The sequence below is a fragment of the Ictalurus punctatus genome, chromosome 6, assembly GCF_001660625.3.
Source record: "Ictalurus punctatus breed USDA103 chromosome 6, Coco_2.0, whole genome shotgun sequence".
NCBI classification, from domain to species: Eukaryota; Metazoa; Chordata; class Actinopteri; order Siluriformes; family Ictaluridae; genus Ictalurus; species Ictalurus punctatus.
In genome coordinates, this window is record NC_030421.2 from 33,027,507 (window position 1) to 33,043,752 (window position 16,246).

The 16,246-nt window shown below is 43.0% G+C and overlaps 2 protein-coding genes across 8 annotated transcripts in view; both read right to left on the reverse strand.

The window, feature by feature from the left end:
- Positions 1–586: 586 nt before the first annotated feature.
- Positions 587–11,787, reverse strand: tent5c (terminal nucleotidyltransferase 5C). Of its 4 annotated transcripts, none has more exons than XM_017470861.3 (2): positions 11,416–11,787; positions 587–5,190 (listed from the first exon to the last, which is right to left on the reverse strand). In XM_017470861.3, exon 2 carries the CDS (start codon positions 5,166–5,168, stop codon positions 3,999–4,001), a length of 1,170 nt encoding a protein of 389 aa, XP_017326350.1. In that variant the 5' UTR covers positions 5,169–5,190; positions 11,416–11,787; the 3' UTR covers positions 587–3,998. The 4 variants fall into 4 exon arrangements, with proteins under 4 accessions (XP_017326350.1, XP_017326351.1, XP_017326349.1 ...); XM_017470862.3 differs by lacking the exon at positions 11,416–11,787 and adding an exon at positions 6,146–7,193; XM_017470860.3 differs by lacking the exon at positions 11,416–11,787 and adding an exon at positions 6,134–7,193.
- Positions 11,788–13,381: 1,594 nt separating this feature from the next.
- Positions 13,382–16,246, reverse strand: part of man1a2 (mannosidase, alpha, class 1A, member 2) — a 75,534-nt gene continuing 72,669 nt past the window's right edge. For all 4 annotated transcript variants that reach the window (XM_017470345.3, XM_017470344.3, XM_017470346.3 and 1 more), the window contains 2 exons: positions 15,867–15,982; positions 13,382–15,581 (listed from right to left, as the gene is read on the reverse strand). In XM_017470345.3, coding sequence (XP_017325834.1) covers positions 15,455–15,581; positions 15,867–15,982 — 243 coding nt within the window. In that variant the 3' untranslated portion in view covers positions 13,382–15,454. The remainder of the gene's footprint in view (positions 15,582–15,866; positions 15,983–16,246) is intronic.

Here is a 16,246-nt window from a genome sequence, read left to right on the forward strand (position 1 = left end):
CACGGGTAAGGATATTTTCTAAAGCGTACCAGCTCATTAAAATGTAAGCAAGTCTTTCCGCTTACATTCAGCACAGGACTGACGCTTGGCTCGACAGTACACCGAGTTACCAACCTGCTGACTCATAGCTCTGTACTGTGGCGTGGCAGTGGGAAATGAAGCAAGGCCACAGCAAAGCTCTGCTGGAGACTAGACACAATTCCCAAGTGTCCCGGAGAGGTACGCGCAGAAAGACAACGTTCCAGTAGCATTACATCTTATCCAAGAACTTGGAGCCAGTCACTACTATCACACACAACCCAGTTACCCAGACCAGTCTTCTCCATCACCACTGCAACTTGAAACGCTGGTCTGTGCAGAGTCGCACGTCCAGCAGCACTGCCACATCATTAACCAGGTTTACATCCCAAAAAAAAAAAACCACACACACACACACACACACACACACACACACACACACGGTTACGTTGGTACGAACTTCTCATTACGAAAACTTGAAAAGAAAAAGAAAAAAAAAAAAATTAAGAGAACAACCAAAAACGAACACGTTTTCACGTCTGGAAATAAGACACGCTTTACATCAATGTGGGGTTTAATACTTTATTATTTTTTTTACCCCCCCCCTCTTCATACACATTTTCCTGATGTTTAACTTCAAGGAAAATTAAAGTGAGGTAAAAGTGCTCAAATTAATTGACAAACATTTTAATAAACCTCAAAAAAAACCAAAAAAAAAAAACCCACCAAGGTGACAAGCATTTTTTCCAAAACAAAGAAAGAAAAAGAAATTAAAATAAAAAGTGAGACATTTCCACATCTTAAACTTTTCGACTCGATCGTTGGCACAGTCAGACATAACACAAAACAAACTGCATAATCCTACAACTCGCCACCTGGCTAAAGGACTTCCAAAAAAAAGCCTCTAGCATCAGAAAAACTTAAGACAACTGTCCAAACACAGAAGTCCTCCCCTAAGCACAGGAAACTGTTAAACAAAACAAAAACACAACATAAAATACAGATACAGATGCTTTCGGAGCCATAGTGCAGCAGTACAAGCAAAGCTCGAACGTCTTTGTTCACAGGAAAGAGAACGTTTAAATGGGGGAAATTCTGGAATTGCAGCAGAGAAAAAAAACAAAAAAGAAAACAAAACAAAAAAAACCCTCCATCTGAAAGAACAAAATACTTCTGCATTAGTATAAACACTATGCATGCATCCATTTCAAATACAACCCAACATACAACCAACCTACTATACTGAGACTTTAAACAGGTGCCCAGCCAAGCCCCATCATGCCATGCCTTATTGGGTGAAGTTCAACTAGACAAGATAAAACACGTACAACGGCTCGGCAGCTTAAAAACGTTCAAGCCGGGCAGATGAAGGAAAGCGCTGCATCTATAGATCACATCCACGGTCCAAAACCTATTACGCCGTTTGAATTTGGGTTTGCTTGCTCGATTTACGACCACGGACGTCGGAGAAATGAATACGTTAGGAAGCAGGCGATATCGAAATACATCCCAGTCGGTCACATTTCAAGCCAGAATACAATTTTGAATCAGTCACAAAAAAAAAAAAAAAACCCACACAAACACAGCAGCCCTTTGTCCAGGATCCATTCTCAGCCAACGTGTTCTTCAGAGCTTATACACTTACACAGCTACCAGATTTCAGAGTACAACAAGATCTCTTCTACGCAGTTATAAAAAAGTTGTGCACGCGCGTGAAGTATTTAGCAATATCTGGTCCGTGCCCAATTTTGCTCTGCTTGGTGACGTTAAAAAGGTGAGAGACGAAATCTATTCAGATCTCCATTACTGGAATGACTAGACATCTAGGATTAAGAAAAGCAGTGTGTAAGGATGGACCAGAGAGGACATCATTACATAAACTGACTCGTCACACGACGCCAAAATGTCTAGATCCATAATATACACGTACCATGCCTAGAAATGCCCCCCACTGACCTTCCAATAGCACCCTCAACCATACCCCACTGTAATAATCATATCCTGCTCACAAAAAAAAAAAAAAAGCCTAACTTCAAATGTGTCCTGACCTAGGGGTGTGACCAGAACTGTCAGAGGCTACGGTGACCCTTTCCATCCTCCCTCCAAAGTCTGTGTGTGACACAGATAAGAGGCTGAGCGTGGCTCTCCAGGTCATCTACTCTGTGTGTGTGCATACTTTGGGGTGGGGTGGGGTGGGGGTGGTGATTGCGGAAGCCGTGCACAGATGCAGAGTAAGCAGAAAGAAAGACTTCGTAAGAAAATATATAACAGCTGTTCAGACTCAAAAGACTTCCAGACAGATGAACACAAGAGTACGAGAAATTGACGTGCACCGGTATTCAAGTTAAGGACATGCAACATTAATCATACCGGAGTAAAAGCCTTAACCGGAGTCTACCTAGAGCTACTGTAAGGTTTCTGTGAATGGTGCCCTGCTCCAATGACCAGAAAAGGGTTCAGTGTGCATCTGTATGAAGGGCAAGAGCAGCAGAAGCACATGTAAGGTGTTCGTCACGACAGAAAACCCCGCCCACCTCCCACCAGCGTAAACACATTCTGCCCTGTGGCTCCTCGGATAATTTTAGAGCGGTGCGCCACCGGTCTGGAGTCCTGTTACACAGCAATGCAAAGCCTGCTAAGGATCACTATAGACTCGAGAGCACCGGACACCCAACACTTTATCCTTTTAAGGAAAAGGGACAACCTCCCACGTGTACACGTTCATTTAGTATCGAATTCCACACACAAGTCAGTCAAAAGACAAGCCTGTCGTCTGACCATCAGCCAACTCCGGCAGACGTTACGATATCCGTGTTAAAGCACTGAACGATGACTAGATCGCGTCCGTAACGTTACCCTGCACTGCCGTGTGTACGGAAAAGAAAAAAGTACAACTTGTATTTATCCTGGTTGGAAATCTGGAAAAAAAATTTAAAAAATAAATCCACACTAGCTAGAAATTCTCGAGTGAAGAAGTAGTTCACAACTTGCAGCTGGAGAGAGAGAGAGAGAGAGAGAGAGAGAGAGAGAGAGAGAGAGAGAGAGAGAGAGAGATCGTCTGAAGTTTGTACTGAAAATATATTTTTTTTGCATGCAAACGATGTTCGTGGCTGAAACACACCCCAAAACAAAGACAAATGCCATGTAAACTCTACTTTCAGCATCTGTGTCTAGAACAAACACGCAGCATCCTTTACCTCACCATAACCCTGCCTATGATTAGCTGAGGAACAGGGGAAAAAAAAAAAAGTTAAAAATTCAAGCTGAAAGCTCTTAAGGATATTAGCAGCTCACAGCAGTGTAAATAAAGAAAAAACAAAAAGAAATGAAAAGAAAAAAAAAAAAAAAAAGAAAGAAAGAAAAATAGAGGGGGAAAACCCCTCATCATTGCACACTGGAATTTTCTTTTCAAGCCTGTGCTTACATTTTCTGTCACCCAAAACTTTTTTTTTTCCAATTTATATATTTATATATAACAGACTTTTGTGTTTTTTTTTCCTCTCTACATTTTCTGTTTTATCACAAGAAGCATCAACACTGTCCACTGAGAAATCTTTTCCTCCCTTAAAGTCAGAAGTATTTAATACACTAGGGAGGGATAAGGCACAATAAGGATTTCAGTTTGCAAAACAATTCATTGCTCAGATTAGGGACACAAAGGCAACAAAAACAATCTGAGAAACAAATTTAAGGGAGCATGACACCCTCCGCCAACCTCCCAATATAGATAATCCAAGCTCTAAAAATATATATATTACTTTGGATCCAAAGGTCTTGACACACTGACATAAGAATTTAGCCGAGTCCACCCCAACCCCCCAAAAAAAAAGAAAAAAAAAAGAAAAAGGAACAAAAACAAACTAATAAAGATAGAATGCTCGTCCTTTTAAATATCCTTTATGCCCACACAGGAAAATACCACTCATGGCCAAACAGCTGCCCCCCCCCCCCCCTTCATTAATAAAGCATCATTGAGAGTTTTAGTTACATGGCAGCCATGTTGGAATGGACTGGTTACAAGAGGCCACATAGTAGTTACTGAAGTTCAGGTCTCGGACATAAGGTGCCGGCTGGTAATAACAGGTCACGTTAGAGGCATCTGGTATGACGTTCTGCTCGGCGAGCACCCGGAACGCTGTGAGAGAGATGAGGTTAAGCGTCTGCCTCCTCTCGTGTCCCATGAGGCAGACCGTGCTCTCGTTCACAACCCGTCGCAGAATCATGAGGTAGTCATACTTGCTTTTCTCCTCACCGACAAAATGACTCTGCAGGTAGGCCTCAAGTTTCCGCTGCTGCTCGCCGATGTCAGGAAAATCGATGAAGAACCGAGAGCACATGTAGCGCTCCAACGCTTTGAACGCCTCCTCGTCCGTGGGCCTGAAGTCTCTCACCAGGAGGTTACAATATTTCAGCAAACCGCCCCCACGGATCTCCTCTGGCCTTTTGGTGGCAATCACCTTGTTCCTGAGGTGGTCGAGAGCCACAGCAAAGTCACCATACATGCTCTCGCCCACCACACTAGGGTGGAAATGCTGAGACATGGGCTTTTCCGAGAGGTCGTAATAAGACAGCACGGAGTCCAAAACGATCTGGAAGGAGTCCACGCTAAACTCGAACTGCCTGCGGATCGAGTCCACGAACTTCAGCTCCACGTTGCGTCCGTTATTGTTGGACAGGGAGATAAGAGACCAGCGGTCCTGCTCCGTATACACTTTGACCAGTTTCTGCACATAGGCCTCCTTCAGGGTCATGTGTGTGATCTTCTCCTTGTTAACCCCTTCTGGCAGGAAGTCCAACAAAGTGCTCAGCACCACATCTTTGATGAGCTGGAACTCGGTCTCCCGGGGGAGATCGACTCTGAAGATGACATCCAGATCTTTGTAGCTCCAGCCAATGTCCTTCACCAGCACGTGGCTGGCCGTGGAGCCGTTCAAGCGAACGTCGTTGACTTTGATGCCGCTCTGCTCGAGCCGGACGCGCACCTTCTGGACGATTTCCTTCAGCCGCACCTCCAGGGTAGGGAAGTTGCCCCGGCCGTGGACCGGCACCGGCTCGCTCAGCACCTCGTTTAACCGGCTCACCTGATCCCAGGTAAGGACGCTGCACGACTCGCTCTTGCTGCTGTTTGACGCCTCGGACATGTTCGCCATCGTTAGGGGTCCTTCAGACAAACTGCAATGAAGGAAAAATTATTCATAGGTAAGCCTAAGAGAATACAAACATCACTACTACTAAAAAAAAATAAATATTTTTTTTAAAAATGGCATTGACTCATCAGGATTACATAACAGAAGAAGTGATAACATATCTAAAGAAATTATGATGGACAAAGCAGCTGTGTCATGCAGATAAAACTGTAAACTTTGGAACAGAGGAGTGCAGTGAGAAAAAGACCAGCTTCCCCCCACCCACATCAACTCCCACTGCTTCCAGAAAGGCCAAGCAGCTTCCATTAAACACACCACGACAAACTTTTCCAGAAAACCAGAACACCACGAATTAAAACCGACATTTAAAATAATAATTTTTAAAAAAAAAAGAAAAAAAAAAGAAAAAAAGGGAAAAAAAAGTTCAACCTGATATTAAACCCGTTTAGAAGCACGCGCTTGAGCAAACGTGCACGCGCAGGCTTTCCACCACCATTATCTCACACACGCAAAAATAGTTGGCCTTGTCGGATGTTCTAATAAAACCCAGAGAGAAGAAATTAAAATAAATAAATAAATAAAAAAGCACTGGTGAAGTTGTTAACCCGAGCTGGAGCTTCAGCTGAGCAGGGTCGGATTCAAGCAGGACCCCTGAGCGAGGGAGGGAGGGAGTGAGGGAGTTCACTTCCACAAAAAAATAATCTGACAGCAACATTGTAACACTTCAGCATCGCCATCAAAATGTCGGAGCGACACAAGCAACAAAGTAGCAGCACTTTTCTTTTGAACTCATCACGCGCAGACCGAATAAAACAAGATCTTTTTTTAGCCATGATAATGATAGATAATAATAATAATAATAAGCGCTCGCACTTTTTTTTTTTTTTTGCTGTTACACAATCAAGCCAAACGTGAAGGCGAAAACAAACCCGTGTGCGCGTGAAGGAAAAGGAAAGCACGAGACATACAATCAGACCTGCCGTTAACTCGGGATCCAGTCGAAGCGCTCACACGACGCGGAGGAGGAAACGCGGGGTCGTTAAGGAAAGTTTTGTTGCTCCATCCACAAACACACACACTCACACACACTCTTTCTTTCTTTCTTTCCTCGCTCGCGCTCTCTCTCTCGCTCTCTCACACACTCGCCAACTCAGTGTTCCGCATTCAATTCTGCTCTACTGACTCCACAGCGCTGCCTCGCCTTCTTATAGGCCGAACAGCCTGCTGGGTAAAAGTATATACCCCCCACTACACCCTCCGCCTCCCCCCCAAAAAAAATCCACCTTTCACGATGACGCACTATATTTCTCAAACTTAGCCTATTATCATTTAGGATTTTCTTTAAATAATAATGATGATGATTTGTTTGTACTGTGTTGTTGCGGAGATGTGGAGCATGATTACCATAGATGGTCGGAAGTCAAAGAGTGCAGCTCTCACGGCGCATGGATTTAAAAATACACGGGGATCCGTTCCCCGCATGCGATCTGCGAGCCTCTGATTGGCTGAGCAGGGTTTTGCGTTGCCCGGTAACCATCCGCCCAAGTCCTCGTCGTTTCAGCATGTGTTAGGTGCCTCGTGCTGAGCGAGGTGTCCTACACGGTTTATTCAGCAACTTCTTTGTCTCTAATCATGAAACACCAGTTTCTCCTCATACTTTTGTCATCAGAATACTTATAATGATATGTTTGTATAATGATATGTTTTTATGTTGGGCAGTGAAGCTAACTGTTCATAATTGTGTGGAGATATTAATTATATTTTAGCACACACAAATTTCACAGCTGGTTATTGTGCCTGCAGTTATAGGCAATGAAAAGATCTCATTCCTCTGCCTATTGAGGTGTTAACGCCTCACACATAGAACACACACACACACACACACACCCAGTATTCAGAGTAATGGTACAGTGTTGCCACCCTCACAGGTCAAGGGTCAGTGGTTCGAGTCTGAACTCGGGTTACGGTTAATCCTTTTCCACCGGAGCTGGAGCTCAATCTCGAACCAGGCTGTGCTTTTCCACACACACACACACACACACACACACACACACACCACCCTGAGCCGGTGCCCACTTCCTGGAGCCCTGAAACCTTGCTGGTCTCGAACAAGGGCACCAGTGACGTGAGCTTTCACTACAGACCGCCATTTTAAAAAGCTTTTTTTTGGAGGTGCGGTAAACATCAGAAACCAAGATTAAACATGTCGGTTCAACAGGGGTCAGCAGAAGAGTGTGGGTCTCTTCCACACTCTCCTTGCCATCTGGTCGACGAGAGAAGTCGAGTGTGGAGTTCCTGCGAATGTTTCTGCACATCCATGTGGGTTTCCTCTGGGTGCTTCTGCCTCCAATCATAAAGAGTCAGCTAAAAACAGCTGGATTAGGTATGCTAAATTGAATGAGTGTGTGAAGATATGTGTGAACACACCCACACTGGTATTCTACCCATGGTGTATTCTGGCCTCGGACCCGGCGTTCCCGAGATCCACCACGACCCTGACCCGGAGCGGTTACTGCAGGCGAACGAGTGAACGACCGCACCGTCAAAGCGAACACAAAAACAGACGTCCATCCTGTTATTTTATTCGTGAAGTTCAGACTTCCACACCTACTCTGAGAATCATTAGCGTCCGTCTCTTGCTGTGACTCACAGTTCCTCACATGGGCGTTAATCAAATTGGCTGTTCAGTGACACGTTCCAAACTTGACTTCGTTGCTTAACCTACATGTAGTTTGCGAAACATTCCAGATCCCGGCTGGATTATTATCTGATCTGTAACCAGTGAAGTTTCCACACTGGATTCGGTAATGAATTACGTGGTTATGAAGTGAAGAAATCTGTTTATAACCTATGCCTCCAACTTCCAGTGTATAAAACTAGTCAGCTGTTTAAACACAAGAACACGAAGCCTGACGATCCCCATCACCACAATTTCAACATCTATTAGCTTATGATCACTTAGAAATCCTCCTTCATTCATTCGTGCTTTTGAATATCATTAAGCAACTAGCCGTTTCCTGCGTCTTATCTGATCTTAGTGCGTCCTTGCAGCATCGCTCAAAAAAGAAGCAGCGAGAGAAACTCTGAAGAAAAGGAAAGAGGACGGTAATGATGTGCTGATGAGAAACCAAGTGAGGAATCCCCCTCGAACACATCTCTAGGTCTCTCTCTCCCTCTCTAATGTTCTGTTCCACTTCCTGTTACTAAAGGGTAACCCCACTGTTACACTTCACATATAGTCTGGCTGCAGGGACAACTTTTACATACTCAAACTGTCAGTGTTTCCTGCTCGTCAAGTTGTCACACCTCACAGTTAAGAGTAAGTACTTAAGGCTTTAATTATATAACGCTTTTTTAAAACCGTGTTTACAATGTGTTTTACAGAAGACGTACATGTGACAGGAAAGTAAAAGCAGTACAAGATTTAACGTCAAGGTCTACACATACGACACTAATGTGTGCTGGTTTAAAAAAAAAAAAAAAAAAAAAGAAGTGTAGGGATTATTATATAGATCAACGCTGTGCAGCACGTAGCGACTGAGCTTCAACGCGAGCAGGCCCGTGGCTTTCCGCTCGTCGGTGGGACGTGAAGAGAAGTTTTTGGCCTGCGCAGCGAGAGAGCACTCTGACTCAGACATCTTCAGCCTTAGCCTCGGACTGCAGGATATCAGGAGATCTTTTGAATGACTGTGCAAAACGGGAATACGAACCATTTCATTTCTAGCACACGACAGTAACAGAAGATAAGAGATAACGACGAGATAAACAAGGTTAACTAAAAGGCTCTTCACCGCACGCTGGCCGATCAACAGACGAGATCTTAACCCACTCATTAAACGCAATAAGCAGCCGTAGTCCGGACCTCACTTTAAAAAAATTAATCGATAAAACCTATAATAATGTATTTTACACCACAGCACATAATCCGAGCCTAATGAAGAAAAATTGAAAAAAAAAAAATCTATTTTTTATTAAGTATTGTTATTCGGCGTATAAACATTGTGAGGCTTTCTGTAAGAACATTTATAAAAAAAAAAAAAAAAAAAGAAAAAAAAAAAGAAGAAGACTACACACATAATCAGCACTTTGATGAAAAAATCAGTTATGTGAATTTGACCCCCCCCCCCCCTCCCCCCTCCATGTTATCATCATTAGTTATTTAGCTATAACTAAAGTATTAATGGATAAACATCGCTGTGGTAGAAGAACGACAAAACACTTCCTGACATGCTGTTATGGGAAAATCATTGATTTGGCGTTGAGCTGCATCACACTACCCCGGTGTTACTTCTCTAGAACGGCGTGTCTTGCTGTGGTTTATTCCCTGCTTCTTGTACCAATAGCTGAATTAACTACACACATATTTGAATATTTGTGACTGTTGAACACTTCCAATGCATTACTCCAGTTACCTCTTTGAGAGATGGACCTTCGGGGGCAATTACAACGGTTTAAGAAAAACAGTTTTGTTTTTTTTTTTTCTCCAAAAGGTAAGCAATGCAAGCCACAACAGATAACAAGATTCCACTATATTTCATTTCAAAGTAAGTAAATAAATCTGACATCCTTGTGTGTGTGTGTGTGTGTGTGTGTGTGTTTATATATATATATATATATATAAACGTAAAGTAATACTGTTAAACATGCGGGAAAATAGCTAACTCCTAGAATTCCTATGATGTTAGAAAAAGGGAAAAATGAGACACACACAAAAAAGGGAGAAAATAAAAGAGGGAAAAATAAGCAGATAATTGGTTAATCATTATTGGCATATCGAGCAAATCAGCAGTCGTCTGTATTCAAGCCTCAAGCGTCGCCGCGAACGCGCAGATCTCATGATTAGGACAAAATCATCTAGGGCAACAACAAAAATGAAAACAGGTCAAATGTAGACATGTGATGCACAACAGAGAACAGGCAAACAAAAAGAAAACTCTGAGCGGACAGAGATGTTTTGTCCAAAGGTGAAAATGTGAGTTCTCAGGAGGAGCCGGGCCACCTGCTGCAGCTGGGTTTGTCACAGAGTGGAAGTGAGTCACTGACCATGCCACGGATGGCTAGGCAGCAACCATTAACACATTAAACACATGCTAGAGGAGACATATGCGCGTGCACACAAACACACAGGCCATTAACACATTAAACACTCCGCTACATTTGCAGATGTCCACGTAAAATGTCACCCCCACCTCTTTCCACTCTATGACTCATTGTGACATATTCATAACCTTCTCCTCATGACCTCAGCGGAGACATCATGACTGTGCCGCTTATCAGTGTCATAACTCTTTCCTGACTACAGAAACACTACAAAAGGAGGGGATTTTTAGCAGCACAGAGAAGATCCTCTACAGGAAACTTCGAGTAGAGGCAAGCCACAATCACAGGCTAGTAAAAACTACCGAACACCGACCACCATTTTGACCGTTTAGGAGGGGCCGAGACGCGTTATATTAAATACGACCGTTACGACATCCTCGCTTCGCCGCAGCAGTAGAACACACGCAGATGCTGAAGTTATTACGCACACTCATTCAAGTACAAAATGACTAATGGAGAAAGAGAATTACGCTGCTGGGAACAAAACTAAATTACCAATTACCAAGCTCATAGAAGACCAGATCTTCCTTAAAGGACTGTGACTGTCTTGGTTTCATCCTCCTCCTGGTTTAATACCCTCATCTTGAAAAGGGCAGACTGGCAATTTAAACCACACGCTGACAAATAAACCGACAGGATGACTAATAATAAACACAAATAAAACCGCAGACGCTGGAAAGAGGAGTTCACCAAGCCACATTGCTATTAAATAAATAAATAAATTACACAAAAACGTGCTCAAAAGGAATGAAATGTTCATGCACCTCCAGACACACGATATCTAAATCTAAATCAGGAATCTAAATAGAATGATAAACATTTCATGTGCCCTCCTTTAACTCGCGTCGTATGGAAGACGGACTTGATAAACACCAAGTCCATTTCTCAAGTGAAATACCTCAGAGATGCATTTGAATTTGAAACGTTAACGGTTTTTAAATAAATAAACAAACAAACAAACCTTACACAACGTCACAGTACAGTAGAAAAGGAAGAGGGAGTATGCGAGGTCTGTAGAAACAGCGCTTTAATGCAGACAGAAGACGCGTCTTCGACAGTGCAGGGAATGAAGAGAGGTTAGGAGACAGGTGAGAAAACAGAGAATTAGTATGATTCGTGTTGTCATTTACAGAGTGCACTAATGACCCACCTGGTTCACAGTGACACTGGCAGAGTTTTGTTGTGTACACTCGTCCCGTGCCAATCATGTTGCTTTCGTGCTGACAGTGACCTGAACTGACCTGAACTCCGCTGTCTCAGGCGGCCGTCCACCAACGTCGAGAACAACACCTGAGAGATCTGGGATAAACATGGGTATACAGGATGATAAGATTTTAGCAGATTTGTCCTTTTATCTTTTACAGAGCACACACACACTGTACACCCGGCACAGACGTACACTGCCGGTCAAAAGTTTGCGGACACCCGACGGGAATGTTTCTCGTGATCTTAAAAAGCTTTTGATCTGAAGGTGTGTGATTAAACGTGTGAAATCGGTGTCGTAGACAAAAATATCATTCATTTCTTTCATTAGAAAACTAACATTTTATTTACATTATACATATACACATATACACACACACACACACACACGACTCGGAGGGAAATATTCCGAAAAGCAGGTGATGAGAGTCCGGCGTCGGTGTGAACTCCTTTAATCCTGTTTAAAAAGCAACTCTGTGAAATTCCGCAAGAGATCGCTCGAGAGAACGCCAAGAACACTTTTCTGTAAATTCTCGGCGAAAAGCGTGTCTACTTTGACAGTACTACATTATTTTTGATTTATTTTGGATTTCTTTTTTTTAATCACAACATAATTCATTATTCTAAACATGTGGGAAAAATACTAAATAACTAAATAAAGAACGAGTGTGTGTGTAAACGTTTGAGCGGTAGGGTATACATTAGAACCGCGTACGTTAAGCCGGTAAGTCAACAGTGCGAATGTTTGGAAGCAAATATAGTATGGAAGAAATTTGCGTAAGGAACTGGTAAATATTTGAAGATTTAACTCGGTGAGAAAACATACCGTCAAGCTGATCGCCGATCCGAACCGAACACTGTTTTGAATACATAAGTTTACTGAACAGTTAACATTCACCTGCGTGTGCAGCGATGTGCTTACTTACCTGTTCCACATTTCTAACAAGACACACTTAATGTCATTTTAGGAACAGCGGTGCGGAATAAAGACGAATCAAAAGAAGACCCCGCACGCCATCTTGTTTTAGCCGGGTCAGCCGAGTTATTAGGTGTGTGCACCTGTTCTAGAGCCAGTCAGTCAGTCACCATCCCGCCATATAATCTCTCGGACAGTTTAAAACAAACAGTACAGACGGAGAGGTGTTAAGGCTTAGAACTGATGATCAGTGAAGGACAAAGAGAGACAAACAAAAGCAAAACACACACAAAAAAATCTAATATTGTTTGCAGTCTAATCTTCAGGTCTGATGGTATTACAGAGAGAGGCTCAGAAACCTGCTCGGATCTACAGTACCAACTTTCCATAATCAATCGCAGGAATGAGAACGTACGACCAACAGATCGGAAAATCCCAATAAATAATATACACTCACTGGCCAGTTTAATAGGAACACCAATACTCCTGCTCATTCATGTAGTTATCCAATCAGCCAATCATGTTGCAGCGGTGTATAAAATCGTGCAGATACAGGTCAAGAGCTTCAGTTAGAAACATGATCGCAGCGATGTTGATCGCGGCGTGGTCGTCGGTGCAGGACGGGCTAGTTTCAGTAGTTCAGAAACTGCTGATCTGGGATCTTTAACACGCGACAGTCTGTAAAGTTTACACAGAACCGTGTGTGTGTGTGTGTGGGGGGATCCATCCACCTCAAGGTTCGGCACGTTGTGCATGTGGAGATGATTTTCTTCTCACTAAGATTGTAGAGAGCGGTTATTGAGTTACTGTATGATTAATACATGTCCCTGCTGCCGCACGATTCAATAAGTGCATGAATAAGCAGGGGTGCGGATGTGCTTATTATAGTGGCTGGTGGATGTATGATAGAATATGTGCAGATAATTAAGACCTAGCCCCAAGGAGAGACATCATTTAGTAATGAAGAATAGCAAAAACGCGGCTTGATGTTATTCCCTTCGATTTATGTAACATCTTTATTGAATTCGGTCACATTTGAAAGATATTTACAGTACTTTCAGGTCAGTAAAAATACAGAATACAGCTCTCAAAATCCCCCTAGTGGCAAGTTGGCCTGGGCGTCTCCCACAACAGAAACAGCTGACAGTATTGTGATTATAAGGAAGGAAGAAGAGACTTTAGGCAAATGGGAAAAGCACACGGAGCGTTAGCACACTGTCGCTTCTGCCACCTCAAGGAGCGGTAAAGCAATGACGACTGTACCGGTTAAAGATGGAGTACAGGGGGACATCTATTTTTGCAGATGAGATCGAAATAGTTCCTACCAGTCAGTATCACTTGTGATGTGCATTATAAACACTGCATATTGTTTTCCAGTGGTCACATTTGCGAGGAACTACCTTGTAAAGAAGAAAAAAAAAAAAAGAAAGAAAAAGTTATCCTGAAGAATGTAAAGTTGGAACCATGTTGGACTAATGTAAAGTACAGCAGTGGTGGACCTCCTCCTGCCTTCAGAATAAAACCCCTTACTCTCTAAAAACGTCAGCCTCTCATCAGTTCAATGGCAGGTAGAAACGCAAAAAAGAAACAAAAAAAAAAAAAAAAAAAAAAAGAGCAAATCCAAACGTTAAGAGAGTGTTATGATCTGCTGACTGGGATGAAAATAAATTAATTAAAAGCCCATAAATCTCCTGCGCTTTAGTCCGACAATGGTGCAAATCCAGTACAAAAAAAGTGGCTTCATCATGGACATGTTCGCATAATCTCTGTGTGCATTCATAGAAAACATGGCTGGACTTATCAAAAGTTATTTGTTGCTGGATATTAAAAATGAATCCTCCTCTCTACCTTGACTGACGTGTTTGCGATGTTTAATGGTGAAATTCATCAACAAAAACAAAACGAGAACCGTAATCAGGGAAAGAAATGTGGGCTTTCTTTCTCCTGTGCAGCAGAACTTTATGAACACTTGAATATGAATATGTGAGGTCATAAACCCAATACTAATCCAGTCGAGTTGAGTACAGAGCAGTGCGGATGAGAGCCAGAACACAAACTGACTGAGTGGTTGAAAGGAAAGAGGGTTTACTCACATGCCCGCTGAGATAGAAACTGAATGAATGGTTTTGCATTCTTTTTTTTTCTTGTGGAAAATGTTTAGAATAAACGTATGTGCCGTGTGCGACGATGGTCCTGGAAGCAACATCTATTCTATTAGAGCCGTAAACGAACGCAAAACTTCAGCCGTATCACCCACTAACCATGGCAAACAAAGAACATGCTCGACTTAAAATCTGGACCAGAATTTGACCGAAGTGTGCAGGAGGCTGATAGCAGACTAACACAAGAAGGTGCACACTCTCACGCGCATACTGTATCAGTACAAGAGAAGCCACAGAGATCCCAGGGTGCCTCTGGACTGTGTTCTCTCTAAGAGGAAGAGCGGGAGAGATTTCAGAGGTCACATCATCCAGCTGCTGCCTCCCACTGCCCCAGGTCTGGGTCAGAGCTCGGTGGGAGGGAGATAGGGATGGGGGGAGGGTGTTTTGGCCGGAGAGCCGTCTGTCCTGCTGTAGTGATTAAGCAATGAAAGCAATAAAAAAAAAAAAAAACCCAAAAAAACAAAACAACAAAAAAAACCAATAAGCCACGTGAAATCCTCTTCTTTCTTCACAGGGAAAATATGCATTTCCTGTGTTTGTTCGTTTACCGCAACACATGACTGCTGCTGATTTGTTTGCTGAGCTGTGGAGTTCGAACAGATTCCACTAATGTCAGAGCCATGCAGCCAATGAATGAGTCACATAAGCCGTCTGTGCCTGATTGGCAGCTTATCGGAGACAGTGGGGGAAAAAAAAAAATAAAATACAAGAGACATATAGATGAGTAGACAGAGTCTGAGAGTGTGTCCTGGTCCCCTCTGCTTTGGCAGTAAAAACCCAAGAGTCCAGGTGGCACAGCAGTTGAGCGGAAGAGACCCTCAACGCAGTAACTCCCGAACACATGTACCTGCAAGTCTTTCAGAGAAAGAGGAGGCGAGTGCCCACACCCGCTGAGGCTCCTCTTATCGCTATGCCTGGCTGCCAGGCAGGGTGATGTTGCCCAGATGCAGCACCGGTAGTGGATGAGCTTCCGTGTTGAAGACCCAGTTCTCCAAAGGCAGCAGATCGTCACTGGAGAACAGCAGATACAGATACCTAAAAGCACAGAAAGAAATTTCTCATTTATGTCCGTGAAGCATATGCACTACCTTAGACCTATAACTGCAGTGATGCAACGTCATCAGCAGGTGGCATTAATGTTCAACGAGGTCGTGTGCCGAGTCACGCTTATAGAGTCGTGCGCTTGGAAATGAAATTTAGTCCTTGCTTTTATTCTGTACGATAACATTATTACTTCTGTCCTCAAAAGATTTCAAAAACTTTTCCCTACACTCGAATATGAAGACGCGATATCGGTGTTTGTAAAATAGAAATAAATACTTCAGAGTCTCTGCCAAGAAGAAGCTCTGCTGGACGTCATCGTAGGTGGGGTTGGAGGAGTAGACGTCTTTAACCCCAGAGAAACCCCCGCTGACTCTGCAATATTTATCTATGGCCTGGAGAAAACAGTGAGAAACAACACACTTTCAGAACTGGAACACAGGCTGACTGATGTGTTCAGATCCAACCATACAATCTAGTACATTCAAAGAAGCACAGAAGATTCAGTGTGCAAGAGAAAAATGATTTCACTACTTTGTGTTTGTGTACACGCTCCTGGACACAAAAAAAAAAAAAAAAAAAAAAAAAAGGCAAAGCAAAAAAGTCTTAACAAATCACTGGTCAAGAAATTAGCAAGAATTAAACAAATGCACTCCTGA

Bases quoted from the DNA above. Each gene is read 5' to 3' on its own strand.
- tent5c (XM_017470861.3), bottom strand. From the start codon at position 5,168: ATGGCGAACATGTCCGAGGCGTCAAACAGCAGCAAGAGCGAGTCGTGC.